General features: G+C 46.1%; 1 protein-coding gene across 1 annotated transcript; it reads left to right on the top strand.

Annotated features, from left to right (window-relative positions):
- The first annotated feature begins 449 nt into the window (after window positions 1–449).
- On the top strand, window positions 450–15,833 carry LOC101931373 (solute carrier family 22 member 6-B-like). Its single transcript, XM_065551116.1, has 10 exons — window positions 450–1,308; window positions 2,670–2,773; window positions 4,207–4,361; window positions 6,015–6,183; window positions 8,494–8,617; window positions 9,240–9,355; window positions 10,305–10,519; window positions 11,350–11,458; window positions 12,678–12,881; window positions 15,035–15,833. Exons 1-10 carry the CDS (start codon window positions 907–909, stop codon window positions 15,117–15,119), a joined length of 1,683 nt encoding a protein of 560 aa, XP_065407188.1. The 5' UTR covers window positions 450–906; the 3' UTR covers window positions 15,120–15,833.
- The last annotated feature ends 371 nt before the right edge of the window (window positions 15,834–16,204 follow it).

Here is a 16,204-nt window from a genome sequence, read left to right on the forward strand (position 1 = left end):
TGACTCAGGACTATGGTGACCAGATGTCCCAATTTTAAAGGGACAGTCCCAATTATTGGGTATTTTTCTTATACAGGCTCCTATTACCCCCCACCCCCATCCCGATTTTTCACATTTGCTGTCTGATCACTCTACTCAGGACAGAGGTGGGCTTGTGGTATCTCAGCTAAATCTGGATCCTTTTTAGCTATAGGTAATTTCTAGCCCTGTGGTGTGAATAATATACTCACCCAAAGGCATTGTGGTTTAGCAGCTTGGATCAGCGTATTTGTCACCCCTGCACTGGAAGCATTTAGCACCGTATCTAGCACATCGCTTTCAGACTTTCCCTTTTTTGGACTTAATCTATGCAAAACAAAGTTAAATTTTAACCAAGTGACCTGCTTAAGGCCTTATATAACCCTCGGAGCGATATATAAACCCCACCTGTTTTTCCAGAGGTAAAATGCAAGGATCAACGTGGAATTAAGCTTGGCAAAACCATTCCCTTATGCGTCTACAGTTCATAGAAAAGGTGTGTGGAGTTTTCCCGCAGCTGACAGGAAACTAGGAATGGTTGCATGGGAATTTTTGCAACAAAGGAGAAGCAATGTGCTAGCACACTCAGTTATTTAGGGAGAATATAACTCAATGCCTCTTCTTTGGAAACTACACCCTCAAGAATCCATGGACACTATTTGCCAACAGCTGACTTTTTGTAAGAAGTGCTGCGCTTTATGGCTGTCTTTGAAGTTGTGAAGTGGAATACAAGCTGGATTCAAATTAACGTCTTTCTGTGTAAATATTTTCATCGCACAACGTTTAATTTTTACAAGTAATTGACCTATTCAGGTAACGTCCGTTATTCGAGCCCCATCGTTTTTGCTTAACCCAGAAGGTTAGTGCTGAATCTTCCAATCTGGCACCATGAGTTTTGCCGAGCTCTTAGACCATGTCGGGGGGATGGGTCGCTTCCAAATCATCTATGTGAACTTACTGGCTATCCCATTTTTCATGCTGGCCAGCCATAACCTCCTGCAGAACTTTACTGCTGCCACCTCTGAGCACCACTGCCATGTCCATATCAACATCAACAACACTCCTGACACCAACCTCACTGGAAAGCTCACTGCCAAGAACCTCATCAGGGTCTCCGTCCCCATGGACAGCAACCTGCAGCCAGAGAAGTGTCACCGCTTTGTCACCATGCAGTGGCAGCTCCTAGACTCCAATGCCACAGTCACAAACCTAACCGAGCTGGAGACTGAACCCTGCGCTGATGGGTGGGTGTACGACAAGAGCATTTTCACCAGCACCATCATTACAGAGGTACGTGAGAGCAAGACCTGCTGCAGCGCGGGTAACCGGCTGGGAAAAGGATACTGAAACCATGGGGTGGAAGTTGGGGTGGATGAGTTGAAAATATTTTTGTTGGAGTTATGCCTTTTCATAGATTTTTGCAAGTAAGTTTCACTGTCCTCTGTGCAGAGAGGGTCAGAGTATCTATCTATCAATCCTCCTCTTCCTAGATCTGATCTTAAAATTTGCACCAAGCAACAGCCCCTGCATGTCTATTGACATCGACTTGGTTTCAGCCTAAGTCAGTGCAGAATTTCATCCAGGGCCACGTGCTGTTCTCAGTTACATTCTGGCCCCTCAGGCGACTTCAATCCATGCGGCTTCAAGTGGCTGCCATTGCACAGGTGTAAAGGAAAGCAGGACACGGCCTTTACAATTCACAGAGACTTGATTCCTTCAGTGTACGAGTAGGAGGAAGCTGTGGTTGCACTGGTTGGGGTAGGAGTTCCCCCATCCATTTTGCAGTCAGTTTCCTCTCAATTAAATTGGACATAATCCACTAATCCGCATTAAAGGAATGTGAATGATGCTAAGACCTAGCCCTGCTCTCCCCTAGATCTCAAAGGGCTTTACAATAGTGACTAAACCTTACTATCCCATCTCACAGCTGAGGGAAACTGAGGCACAGCGAGGCAGCATGACTTGCCCAAGGTCACAGCAAGTCAGTGTCAGAGCTAGGAGTAGGGATCCCAGTCTTTTGAACACTCAGTCCATTCAAAACCATCCGCCTCGCATGGGATCATTATGTTTGATCCTACATTAACATCGAAAGGACCCATTCTGCCAGGCACTGCAGAGACGTAGCTGAGTTCAGAGACTCACTGTGCCAGATGCTACACAGACCCAAGCTGAGAGTGGAGCCCTTTTGTGCCTGGCACTGCACAGAGCCCAGCTCAGACTGGGGAACCCTTGTGCAGATACTGCATGGACCCCAGCTCCAATCAGGGACCCATTGCACTGGACACTGCACAGACCCCAACTGAGACTGTGCTGGGTGCTCTGTGGACAACAACTGAGATGGGGCCCAGCTGTGCTGGGTGCTACACAGGGAGAAAGCTAGAGACCAGGATGATCCTCCCTCATTTTACAGATAATGGACATTGAGGCTCAGAGAGATTCAGGCTGTGATGCCCTGCAGATCACATTTCCCATTAAACGTAGGTAGCTGTGGACTTGTAATTAACAAATTAAAATGAATTGTAAGGATTGCTATGGGAACTGGCTGTCTAAATGCCATCAATGGCTCTGAAAATCTCAGCCCCACTCTGGGGCCTTAACCACATGCCAGTCTTCCTCCTGGAGCCCAGCTTCGTTTTCTCTCTCCCTTACAGTGGGACCTGGTGTGTGACTCCCGGCAGCTGAAGCAGATGGCTCAGTCCATCTACATGGCTGGGGTCCTGGCGGGAGGCATCATCTTTGGAGGACTGTCAGACAGGTGAGAGCAACGTCGGTATGAAGCCGAGCAAGGCTGATTCCTGGGGGAATCAGGAATCTCGAGCAGGAGGAGAGAAGTTATGGTATCTCTGTATTTGGCACTGGTGCGACTGCTACTGGAATCCTGTGTTCAGTTCCAATGTCCACAATTCCAGAAGGATGTTGGTAGGTTGGAGAGGGGACAGAGAAGACTCACGAGAATGATTAAAGGCTTGGAAAACGTGCCTTACAGTGAGAGACTCCAGCAGGGCTGCCCAGAGAGGGGGGGCAAGTGGGGCAATTTGCCCCAGGCCCCACAGGGGCCCCCACAAGAATATGGTATTCTATGGTATTGCAACTTTTTTTTATGGAAGGGGCCCCTGAAATTGCTTTGCCCCAGGCCAGTGAATCCTCTGGGCAGCCCTGGACTTCAGGAGCTCGATCTATGAAGCAAAGGTTAAGGGGTGACTTGATCACAGTCTGTAAGTGGAGCCTCTTGAATTCTTTTAATAATTGTTTATTTTATTTTTTGAGGAAATTCTTGTTATTTTTGTTTTGTAAATGTTAACCATGTAGGGGATTGGGTCTTGCCCTGGGAGTTAGGAGGCCCTGGACGGGGGCTGAGTCCTGCCACCAGGGGTTGGGAGGCTCTGAGGGAGGTGAGTGTTGCACCCCCGAACCTGCCCTGAACTCACCCCACAGAAGCGGCTCCTGGGGTCCTGTGCGGTGCGGCTGGGCCTGGCTCTCGACTCAGGATGTTGTGGCCTGGCACACGGGGTCGCAGTGCTGCTCAGGTTTGGCGGGGTGCCCCCCCGTTCAGAGTGGGGAGCCAGCCTGAGCTCCACAGGACAGGAGCTGCCACTGCAGGGTGAGTTTTTTGCCTTTTTTCATATTATTTCACATTTGCAAAAAACATGGGGCTCTCTATATAGGTACCTACAATCTGATAAGAGGCTTTTCCATCTAGCAGACAAAGGTCTAACAAGAGCCAGTGGCTGGAAATTGAAGCTAGACAAATTCAGACTGGAAATAAGGTGCAAATTTCTAACAGCAAAAAGAATTAACCATTGGAACAACGGCCCAAGGGCTGTGGTGTATTCTCCAGACCTGGATATTTTTAAATCAAGATTGCATTTTTTCTAACACTCAAATACCAGCCAGGGGATAACCCTACTGCCAGGGCCCTAGATTGCCTTAATCCAGCCCTGCAGGCCTCATCAATAGCAGCTACAGCACGGCTGACATGAAGTATTTTCATTAATAACCTTTTGTCATGTGCCACAGAGCTGGTTTTAGAACTGGGGCCTCCTGCCTCTTTGCCCCTTCCCCAAGCCAGGAAGCCAGGCCAGTCAATGGCACCAATACTTCCTTGCACCAGATTTAACTCCTACTCTGAACACACTCGCCTCAGTATCCTGGGTTTCCCTCACCTGTTCTCTTGGTTTTTTGGTTCAGGTTTGGCCGCAGGTCTCCCTTGATCTGGTGCTACTTGCAGATGGCTGTCACGGGCACCAGCACTGCCTTCTCGCCCAGCTTCACTGCCTACTGCATCTTCCGTTTCCTGACCGGAATGGCCTTCTCGGGCATTCTGATGAACGGTGTCTCTCTGTGTAAGTGTGTCTGGCGCCTGCCATCCCAGACACAAGATGAGCTGGTTACTGGGGATGGATGGAAGTGCCTTGTTCCCGCTGCTTATAAATTACTCTGTGGTGGGAGCACAGAGAGACCAGAAGCACACACTGCATGGGTGGCATGTCCAAGGTCTCAGCACCAAAAATCGAGAGCTAGATTTTCCAAAAGTCCTAGGTCCCATTCCAACCTGGATTTACCAAAGCACTCAGCAGCTCCCTTTGGAACACTGATTGCCACAGCTGACAAAGACCTGAGCACATTATTTAGGAGGTATTTTGCACCTTGAAATCTGGGCCTGTGCTCTTCTGAAAATGTGGTACCTAAACGAGAACTGAGTTCTCTGGAACAATCCCACCTCCGTGTGCTTCTGCAGCGCCAGAGCACAGGAGATGCCACAAAAGAGGGCAGCTTCCAATAGCATGCAGGTCCCTGTAATGACGCGGCCTGGTTCCCAGCTGCCCCGGAGGGAGACGAGCCCCTCCGGCGCCAAAGTGGGCGGAGCCAGTGGAGCTTGCCCCTCCCCCCGCCAGAGGTCAGGGTGCAGGACAGAAAGTACAAAAGCCCAACCCCAGAGCCAGTGCACTGTAAAAAGCTTTACCTGGGAATTTTTCCACCAGATTTGGGAAATGTTTAGCATTAGGTTGGGAAAAGTGGGTATCACGATATAGAAGCACTGCCCAGAGTTCACTAGAGGCCCGGCCACCGGAGAAGCCAGACGCCTGTGGCCTAGCTCCCCACTAACACAGCAACGGGTCTTCTGCTGCTGCTAGGGACCCAGTGGAATGGGTGGGCCTGCATCCCCCTTGCCACCCAACATGCGGATGGCAGTCTCCCCCTCTCTCAGGTCCTTCGGAGCCAGGACGTGGGTTTCCTAAACCTATTTGTCTGCTCAGCCCCTTCCTGAGAGCTACAAAACACGGCAGCTTCCAATAGCATGCAGGTCCCTGTAGTGAGGCAGCCTAGTTCCCAGCCGCCCTGGGGGGGGATGAGCCCCGGCCGAACCCCTACAGTCCCCAAGAATGGAATGGAAGCTATTTAGAGTGGAGTGCCGTCATCAGATGACAATGATTCACAACAGAAAAGAGATTCCACAATACATCTTCTACAGAACAGGCACAGGCCATGTGCATCTGCCAGGAGCTACAGAATGCCCTCCTCATTACTAGAAAGTCCCTTGCACTATTCAATGTATACAGGTTCTCTAGAAACTGAAGGACCCAGGGGCAGTTGGGTATCAGAGGCTAATGGGACTCAGCTTATTCAATTACATAACAGCTGTGTATTGTGGCTGATGTACTTCAGGGTGCATAAGTGTCCCATTGTGGGGTGTTCGAGCTGCTGCAACCCTGCAGGGCGCAGTACTGGCTGCTGCTATGGCGAGGGGGAATGGAGCACCTCCAGCAGGGTGCAGTACCACCTACTACCACTAGGTGGGATGCAACTAGCAGGGGAAGGAGGCATGGATCGGGGAATGCAGGTTCTGGGGAGTTATTTCATCTCAGCCTCAAAGAGCCAGGGGAAGGCTGTTTGTACATGTTCCTGCTGCCTCCGCTCGTGCTTGTTCTCACCACTGGAGGTCATCAGCACAAGGACAGAGAGATTATTTTCCCTTTGTGTGTGTCTCTCCCCAGCTGTGGAATGGACACCCACTCGCACACGGGCCGTTGTGGTCACCATGTATGGATACTGCTACGCAATCGGGCAGTTCATTCTGGCTGGGGTGGCTTACGCCATCCCCAGTTGGCGCTGGCTGCAGCTTGTGGTGTCTTTGCCCTATTTCATCTGCTTCATCTATTCCTGGTAGGTTAGCTCACCCTTATCCTTTCTGATCCATTCCCCTTCCACCCTGCTTTTCTCACTGGATGCAGGAATGAGGAAAACTTTAAGCATGTAGAATAAACAAATCTCTTATCCTGGTTCTCAGAATCTTGCGTCTCGATTACTGCAACATCCCCTTCTCCGGCCTTGGCAAATGTAATCTTCCTCCACTTACATCCATTCAAAACACTCCTGCAAAGATCATTCCCCTGTCTCATCGCTTTGTCCATGTCACCTCTCTCTTTGCAGCCCTCCACTGGCTCCCTGGTCTCCATCACATCATACATAAACTACTCATCTTCATTTTCAAAGCCGTTCACACCCTACTGCACCATACCTATCCCATCTGTCATTCACTAGCACAATGCTGACTCCCAACTCCGATTGGCCCAGGATGCCTGCCTCCGTTGCCCGCTTGCTAAATTTTCAAACAAGCACCTTTGTGCATTCTATCATGCTGCCCCTCATACCTGGGAGGAGTTCCTCTGTAAACATCAGCAAAGGTACCTCGTTGTCCTTCTTCTAACTCTCCCTTGCTGTGTGGCTTAAAAAAAAACCTGATGAAGGTTAGGCTGCTCGTGTGCAGAGACCATTGCCTATCATGCTAACCAATATTGTCTCACTGTTTCCTTGTGCTCTTCTATCTGTATCAACCTTTTGTTGCTTGTCTTGTCCTTAGATTATCAGCTGTATGGGGCAGCAACTGTCTTTTTATTTAGTGCCTGGGACAATGGGGTTTTGCCCATGACTGGGTCTTCAGGGCATTACGGTAATGCAAATAATGAACAAAGAACTATGAAAGCTGTGGAGTTTCATACCTAGAATTGTTTCAGCAAACTAGGGAAATGGCAAGACTAAGAGGATAACGTATGAATAGAGAGAATTGAAGATTTGATGTCTTAAATTTGTTTTCCATGAAAAATGACTTTCCCTCCCCGCAAAATTCCTTCAGAAATTTGCAACGAAAGCAAAGATTTTATTTTAGTTTTCAGGATTTGCGGGGGAGGCGCGGGTTTCCTGAAAAATAACCATTTCTTTGTAAGTTTTTTAATTTTTTGACACAACAAAAATTTTCATTTCATTGTTTTGGAGCCATTTTTATTCACTTTCCCCCATTTTCCAGTGGAAAAATGAAAGCAAAAGAAAATAAAAGAGAGGAAATAAAAAAAAATAAAAAACCCCTTCCAAAATGGAAGCAAAATGAAAACTTTTGTTCTGTTGAAGAAAATTTAAAATATTGTGAAAAATTTCCTGTGAAACCAAAGAGGGCTCTACTCCACCCATAATGTCACTGCTGGGTAATATGAGGAACTGACCTATCATGGGTATTTATCTGGCACCCATCACCATAGTATCTAGGCACATAACAATGTTTAATATATTTATTGTCACAGCTAGAGCTGGCTGGCAACAAACATGAGAGTCTTTGAGACTTTGAAAAGTTTTCCCATTCTGAATCTGGCCAAAAGTCAAAACCAGGAAAACTTTTGTGAATTGAAAATCTGAAAAAATATTCCGGTTGGGTCAGTTGAAATGTTTCCTTTTGATAATTTTGAAATTTTTCTTTTTGATCTGGAGCTTGTTTATTTTTTACCCTTTTTTTAGTGTAAATGATCAAAAATTTGGAAACAAAATTGTTGAAACTTTTAATTTTGACAAAGGACAAATTTTGAAACGTTCTTTTTTTTTTTTTAATCAAGAGATTCATTGAAACCGACCTCTCCCTGCAAACAGTTTCAGTTTGAACAAACCCGCATTCTTCAATGGAAAAATATTTCAGCAGAACAGTGCCGACCAGCTGTAACCAGAACACCCTTCTGAGGGAGAGCAGTGCTATTACCCTATTGTACAGATCAGGAGATTCAGACACAGAGACAGACTAAGTGACTAGCAACGGTCGCACAAGAAGTCTGCAGGGGAGCAGGGAATTGAAGCCAGGTCTCGGCTATCACCATCCTTCCTTCCTGATGCATGGCAAGGTGCAATACCACCTGCTGCCACTGGGCAGTCTCCTGGCAGTCATGGAGGCTCAGGTTGCAGTAACACTTGGCTGTCACCAGGGGGCTGCAGGTAGCAGGGGGGGAGGAGATAGACCAGAGAATGCAGGTTCCACGGAGGCTATTCTACAACATGCTCCCTGCTGCCTCTGTCACTGCTTGTGCCCTGCACTGGCTTTGGGCACTGCCCCTAGTGTAGAAGAACAGCACCGTACTCCAGTGGGGCTGATCCCAGTTCAACAAGAGCAATGTGCGTGTTCTGTGCAGGTGTGTTTTCATATCTTCTGCTTCCCAGGTGGTTCGTGGAGTCTGCCCGCTGGCTGGTAATAGCCGGCAGACCCGACGAGGCAGTGAAGCAGCTCCAGAGAGTGGCCCGGATAAACCGGAAGAAAGAAGAAGGAGACAAACTTAACACAGAGGTAAGACTGGATCTCAGAGAGGCTGAGAGCTCCCACCAACTCCAGCGGCCGATATAGGCACGCAAGACAAGCAGATATAAATCAGTGTGGTTGCACTCATGTCATGGGGACTCTGCACATGTACACCAGTGGCGCAACTGGCTTTAGTGTTCCCTGAGCAATCGAATTCTCACCATGCTCTGACTTCTTTCTCGTACAATGGGATTCCCATACCTACAAGGTATCTTCTATCTATCTCTCTACCTATAGTCGTACACACATAACCACCTATCCAGCCATCTATGTATCCATCTTTTATAAACATATACTCATACACATAATCTCTCTATTCATCTCCATCTACCTTTCATCCCCCCCAGACACCTCTCTATCCATCTATCCCCATACAAATGCTTCTATCCATCCAACTATCCATCCATCCCCATGCACACCCTATCCATCAATCCATCCCTTCCTACACATACACATTATTTTGTCTAGACTGAGGCCTTCTCTGAAACTAGAATTTTGGCACCACTGGATAATCCAGGATCTCATTCCCTCCCATTCCCCTGCTCTGTTTCCAGGCCTTTCCCACGATGGAGGCCCCATGCCGTTACCCAGAATTCTCTTCTCTCCCCAGGTCTTGAGATCCAACATGCAGAAAGAAATAGCCTCTGCAAAGAGCAGCTATACCTTCATCGACCTGGTGCGGACCCCAGTCGTACGCCGGATCTCCTTCTGCCTCTCCTTTGTATGGTTAGTTGGCTCTTGTGCTTGCACAAAGAGGAAGCTGAGACTATGATATGAAGCAGCCTGCAGCAAGTAAACCAGGCACGACTATTTGCTGAGGAATGGGGCAAAGAATGGATATTCTGACCCGCAGGCAATTCCGAAAAATCAGTACAAAAAATCATTTTGCGTTGAACAGAAAACCATTTTTTTCTTAATTTTTGACTAATCAAAAAGTTGAAAAAAAATCATGTGAAACATTTTGTTTTGATTTTAAATATTTAAAGATTTTTTAAAATAAAATTAAAGAAATGTTTGAGACAAACATTCATTTTGAACCAAAACTGAAAACATTTAGATTTTGGTTTGTTTTGTTTTTGTTTTGTGGGGCTTTTTTCTTTATCTGAAACAATTCAGCCAAAGGGACATGAATTCCCTAAGCATTTTGATGTCATTGAGTCTGCATTTTGTGCTGAAAAAAGTTCTAGATGAAAAATTTTGCTCAGCTCTACTAAGCCCCACTGACGCTCCACTTCATCCCATGGCATGTCAGTGACAGTCAATTTCACCTTGATTGAATATCCCACTAGATCACAATTCAGTATGTTATAGCTAGACTTTGGTAAATCCCACCTGGGAGACAGCATGTAGAGAAAACCATCAGGAGGTGATTCTACCCAGAAGCAGGATTAGGACTCAACAACAGAGCAAAGTCCCCTCTTGCTCTAACCATTAGGCCCCACTTCTTCCAAAGCTTGAAATAGAACTCAGGAGTTCTGGCTCCCAGCTGCTCCCCAGTCTAACTCACTGGACCCTAATCCCCTCTCACAACCATGAACAGAACACAGTGCAGTATACCCACTAGTGCAGTCTACCCATATTTGCAGGGCCTATTGCTGAAAGGGAACACACTTGTAACAAATAAACTCAATGATAAGGACTCTCTATGCATCAATACCTGTCTGCTTCATCCCAGGTTCTCCACCACCTTTGCCTATTATGGGTTGGCCATGGACCTGCAGAATTTCGGTGTCAATATCTTCTTGATCCAGCTAGTCTTTGGAGCTGTTGATTTCCCAGCAAAGTTCATCTCAGTCTTCACAATCAGCTTCATCGGGCGCCGGTTCACACAGGCCTTCACACTCATCCTGGCTGGACTCTCTATCCTAGCCAACATCTTTGTGCCACAAGGTGGTTACTTGGTGTCCTGGATTTTCAGGGTTCGATCCAGAAGTGTTCAAGCCTTTGTCCTACCAAAGGTCCAAAGCCTGGCTGATATGGTCAGCTGCAGGGGAGGGAGAGGAGCCAGGAGAGCAGATCCATGAGGGCTAATGGGGCTCAAGCCCACCGATACGTCACAGCTCTGTTCTGTGGTTGAGGTACTGGAGGGTACAGAACCACCTGCTGCTGCCAGGGATTAAAGCAGCTGACACGTGTTTACGACACCAGTTGCCATGGCACTTCCCCATGAAGCAACCTGAGAGACATGTTCGGCCTGATCCAGGCTGGCCTGTTGCAAGATGGTTGCGAAGTGGATGAGCCGCTGTCTGGGAGGGGTGACAGACCCAGTTTCACAAACCAATCTGGGTAGATGGTTATTAGTATTTGATCATTGGGCTAGGTCCTGCGCGTACCCCAGATGACATCAGGGTCCCATTGTGCCGAGTACTGCACAGACCTAAAGGGAGAGACAGGCCCTGCCCCAAAGAACTCACAATCTAAATAGACACAACACAGAAAGGACTATCACTCTTATTTCTAGATGGCAAAATGAGGCACAGATCCTCAGCTGGTGTCAATTAGCCCAGCTCCATTGATTTCTTGCCCCTTTTGGCTTCAAAGGAGCAGCTGGGGATCTGGCCCCATTGATTCCAGTGCAGCTATGCTGATTTACCCCAGCTGGGGATCTGGCCCCATCGGCACCAGTGGCTGGGGATACATCCCACTGACTCCTGATCCTTCTTGAGCATTTCAGCCTTTGCCACCTGCTTAACCCTCCTCCATTGTGTCCTTCTCCGAAGATCTGAAGACCCTGCGCACCGTTTTGGCTGTCGTTGGAAAAGGCTGTCTTGCTGCCTCCTTTAACTGTGTCTACCTCTACACGAGTGAGCTGTACCCCACAGTGATTAGGTATGTAGAACAAACTCAGAGGGTGCAGCTCAAACTTCACATGCAGCCCCGTGGAACAGGAAAAGACCAGAGCCAAGTGATCAGTGATTAGAGTTGGTTGGAAATTTTTCATCAAAACGTATTTTTCTGATGGAAAAAGCTATTTAAGCAAAGCCCAAGCTTTTTACGGTAAAGTGTTAATTAGAAAAAATGGGGGTGAGGTTGGAAATTACATTTCCAAAACAAAAATTTCAGTTTCTTCTGGTTGGAAACAACTTTGTGTTTTGGAATCTGTATTAAAAAAACAACCCTTTTTTGTACAAATTTATAATGCTCAAAATTGAGTTGAAATGATGTGAGGGACCCAAACCAAGATTTTTTTTATACTGTTGAATTCACAAAATTTTTTGAAATTTCAATAGTTCGTCCTGATTCAGAATGGGAAAAATGTTTGAAATCTCAAAATGTATCATGGGACAGGATAACAATTTCCCGACCAGCTCTGCTAGTGATTTTGGGAACCTTAGGGGATGCCCACGTTAGGACACCGCAACTGGGCCTGATTCTCTGCAGTTGCTGAGGATGTGCCATCTGAAAAGTGAGGGCCCTCTGAGACGACTCAGTCTAGCCACCCAAAATTGCCCTTCTAGGAACTAGGAATTGCCACATCAGATCAAAGATCTAGCTAGCCCAGTCCCAGCTGCAAGAAACCCTGCACTTGTGGGGTAACCTGCCCCCAGGAAAGATCCCATTTGTTAAGTTAGCACTGAGAGAACTCCCCAGAGCCCCATGGTGCCAACTGCTGCACAGACCCTGACTGAGATCAGGTCCCCATTGTACCAGGCACTCCACAGATCCCGAGTGAGATCAGGGCCCCCATTGTAGAAGGCACTGCACAGACCCAAATTGACATTAGGGCCCCATTGTGTCAGGTGCTGCCCAGATACATAGTGACAGCAGTCTCTGCTCTTCACAATCATAATAGACAAGACAGACTGAGGGTGTGAGGAGAAAAAGATGAATGGAGAGAGGAAGTGACTTGCCCAAGGTTACGCAGTGGGTCAGTGGCAGAGCAAGGAAAAGAACCCAGGTGTCCTGATTCCCTAGTCACTCTACTAGTCCACAGGACCTGGCTGAGAGGTACTGCTTGGCTTATTGCCTGTGAGCTCCTTAGCCCAGATTTTTCTCATCACTGTGGCTTATGCGAATAGCTCTGTTTGTTATGATTTCAAATTCACAGGCAGAGCGGCATGGGTTTGAGCAACACCATGGCGCGCCTGGGCAGCATCATTGCCCCATTGGTGAAGATGTTGGAGGAATACATTCTCTTCCTGCCACTGATCATTTATGGAGCTGCCCCAATCATCTCCGGCATTGCAGCGACCTTCCTGCCCGAGACGCTCAACGTGCCATTGCCTGAGACCATAGAGGAGGTGGAGACACGGTTAGTAGAATCTATTGGGAGGCAAGAACAGTAGCCATGACGCACCTTGTGGAGGCTTTGTGATATAGACATGGGTCCACTGAGAGAGAGAGAGAGAGAGAGAGAGAGAGAGCACAAACAAGAAATGATATGCATGATTAGATAGATAGATAGATAGATAGATAGATAGATAGATAGATAGATAGATAGATAGATAGATAGATAAGAATGGCCATACTGGGTCAGACCAAAGGTCCATCAATCCCAGTATCCTGTCCTCTGACAGTGGCCAATGGCAGGTGCCCCAAAGGGAATGAACAGACAGGTTATCAAGTGATCCATGCCCTGTCACCCAATCCCAGCTTCTGGCAAACACAGGCTAGGGACACCATTCTTGCCCATCTTGGCTAATAGCCATTGATGGATCTATCTTCCATGAATCTATCTATCTCCCTTTTGAACCCTGTTATAGTATTGGCCTTCACAACGCCATCTGGCAAGGAGTTCCAGAGGTTGACAGTGCGTTGTGTGAAAAAATACTTTCTTGTGTTTGCTTTAAACCTGCTACCTATTAATTTCATTTGGTGGCCCCTTGTTCTTGTATTATGAGAAGGAGTAAATATCAATTCCTTATTTATTTTCTCTATACCACTCATGATTTTATAGACCTCTATCATATCCCCCCTTAGTCACCTCTTTCCCAAGCTGAAAAGTCCCGGTCATATTAATCTCTCCTCATACAGAAGCCCTTCTATACCCCTAATCATTTTTGTTGCCCTTTTCTGAACTTTTTCCAATTCCAATCTTTTTTGAGATGGGGCGACCACATCTGGACACAGTATTCAAGGTGTGGGTGTACCATGGATTTATATAGAGGCAATCATATTAAATTAAATTAATGGAGATATCCCATCTCCTAGAACTGGAAGGGACCTTGAAAGGTCATCGAGTCCAGCCCCCTGCCTTCACTAGCAGGACCAAGTACTGATTTTGCCCCAGATCCCCAAGTGGCCCCCTCAAGGATTGAACTCACAACCCCAGGTTTGGCAGGCCAATGCTCAAACCACTGAGCTATCCCTCCCCCCTTGCCTCTATATAAATCATATTGCCTCTATATAAATAATAATAACCCATGTATATATAAATAATAATAAATATAATAATAATCTTATTATCTATCCCTTTCTTGATGATTCCCAACATTCTGTTCACTTTTTTGAATGCCACTGCACATTGAGTGGATGATTTCAGAGAACTATCCACAATGACTCCAAGAGCACTTTCTTGAGTGGTAACAACTAATTTAGACCCTATCTTTGTATATGTACAGTTAGGATTATGTTTTACAATGTGCATTACTTTGCATTTATCAACATTAAATTTCATTTTCCATTTTGTTGCCCAGTCACCCAGTTTTGTGAGATCCTTTTATAGCATTTCGCAGTCTGCCTGGGACTTAACTATCTTGAGTAGTTTTGTATCACCTGCAAATTTTGCCCCCCCCCCCCAGTTTACCCCTTTTTCCAGATTGTTTATGAATATGTTAAATAGGACTGATCCTAGAACAGACCTCTGGGGGACCCCACTATTTACCTCTCTCCATTCTGAAAAATGACCATTTATTACTACCCTTTGTTTCCCATCTTTTAAACAGTTACCAATCCATGAGAGAACCTTCTCGCTTATCCCATGACTGTTTATTTTGCTTAAGAGCCTGTGGTGAGGGATCTTGTCAAAGGCTTTCTGAAAATCTAAATACACTATATCCACTGGATCTCCTTTGTCTGCATGCTTGTTGACCTCTCAAAGAATTCTAGTAGATTGGTGAGGCATGATTTCCCTTTACAAAAACCATGTTGACTATTTCCCAACAAATTATGTTCATCTATGTGTCTTACAATTTTATTCTTTACGATAGTTTCAACCAATTTGCCTGGAACTGAAGTGAGGCTTATCAGCCTGTAGTTGCCAGGGTCACCTCTGGAGCCCTTTTTAAAAATTGGCATCACATTAGCTATCCTCCAGTCATTCTGATCCCATTGACTCCAGTGTAGCTATGGCTGATTTACACCAGGTGGGATCTGGCCCCATTAGCTCCAAGCATGTTTTAAGCCAAGTACATCTTTTGATGCTTGTATAAATGTTAATATTTACTGATATTCTTTTTCATTGAGACCCAGGCATCTGAGAGATAAAGAACAACAAATGAAGATCCTTCTGAAACCCACCATGCCAGACCCAGCCAAGGAAGCCAGTTAAGGAAAATAAAATGAGCAACTGTTGTAGGGGCTATGGGTACAATTTTGAAAAGTGCCTATGTGCATTAGGAGCCTACGTTCCATTTTCACCAGTGACTTAGCCACTCTCATGAGAGTTAAGTGCCTCATCTACCACAGCACTTCTGAAAATCCTACTGGGCACTTATCTGTATCTCTAGGCATCTAAATACCTTGGAAAATGTGGCTCCCAATCAGTTTTGAAAGTGGGGGCTTAGGCACTTTTGAAGACTCCTCCCTATCTCTTTTACTCTTTTAATCATGCCAGAGGTACTATGCAGGCATCAGTGACAACTCCATAGGGGTTGAATTTTGCACTTAATGCAGGGAATCAACCTCTTCAAACAGCATGTTGACCTCCAAATCACAGCAGGAATTTATACCACGGGACCTGCTGCTGTGCAAGGTTGGAGACATGAATCAATTACTCTATTTAGATACTCCATGTAGTTCTAAACCTGGTGTTGCACTCTGCTGGGATCCAACATATGGTACCCAAGAGCTCAGCAAATGGTGTCAGAATATAGGAACTGCTGGACTGATCACAGCCAAGGTCCATGTAGTCTCTCTGACAGTGGTCAACAATAGATGCCTTAGAGGAAGGTGTAAGAAATCTGCAGTGGGCAGATATGAAATAATCACCCCAACATTAAGTCTCATCCTGATCTCGAACAGTCATTAAAGTTGGGGGGGAAATTGATTTTTCAGCTCACTCGCAATTTCGAAAAATCAAGGGAAAACCACGATTTGGCTGAAAATGAAATTGTTCAACATTTTCAGGAAATCAAAAAGAGTAAAATATTGGTTTCAAACTAAACATTTTGCTTTGATTGCAAATTGCTTTTAAACTTTTTAGTATAAAAAAACAATTCAAGGAAATTTCTAAACAAAGTTGTTTCAAATCGAAAAATCAAAACATTTAGACTTCTTTGGGATTTCCCTCCCTGAAACGAACAATTCAGCAAAACCAGCATGAAATCATGAACCATTGCAGTGTCACCAAATCTGCATTTTTCATCCCAAAACAGTTTCGGTTGACAAATTTCGTACAGCTCCGCTAGTCACAGA

This window comes from Chrysemys picta, chromosome 7 (assembly GCF_011386835.1).
Source record: "Chrysemys picta bellii isolate R12L10 chromosome 7, ASM1138683v2, whole genome shotgun sequence".
NCBI lineage: Eukaryota > Metazoa > Chordata > Testudines > Emydidae > Chrysemys > Chrysemys picta.

Coding starts and splice junctions, on each gene's coding strand:
- LOC101931373 (XM_065551116.1), top strand. CDS start 907: ATGAGTTTTGCCGAGCTCTTAGACCATGTCGGGGGGATGGGTCGCTTC. Junction 1,309..2,669: donor CCAGCACCATCATTACAGAG/GTACGTGAGAGC, acceptor TCTCCCTTACAG/TGGGACCTGGTGTGTGACTC. Junction 8,618..9,239: donor GAGACAAACTTAACACAGAG/GTAAGACTGGAT, acceptor TTCTCTCCCCAG/GTCTTGAGATCCAACATGCA.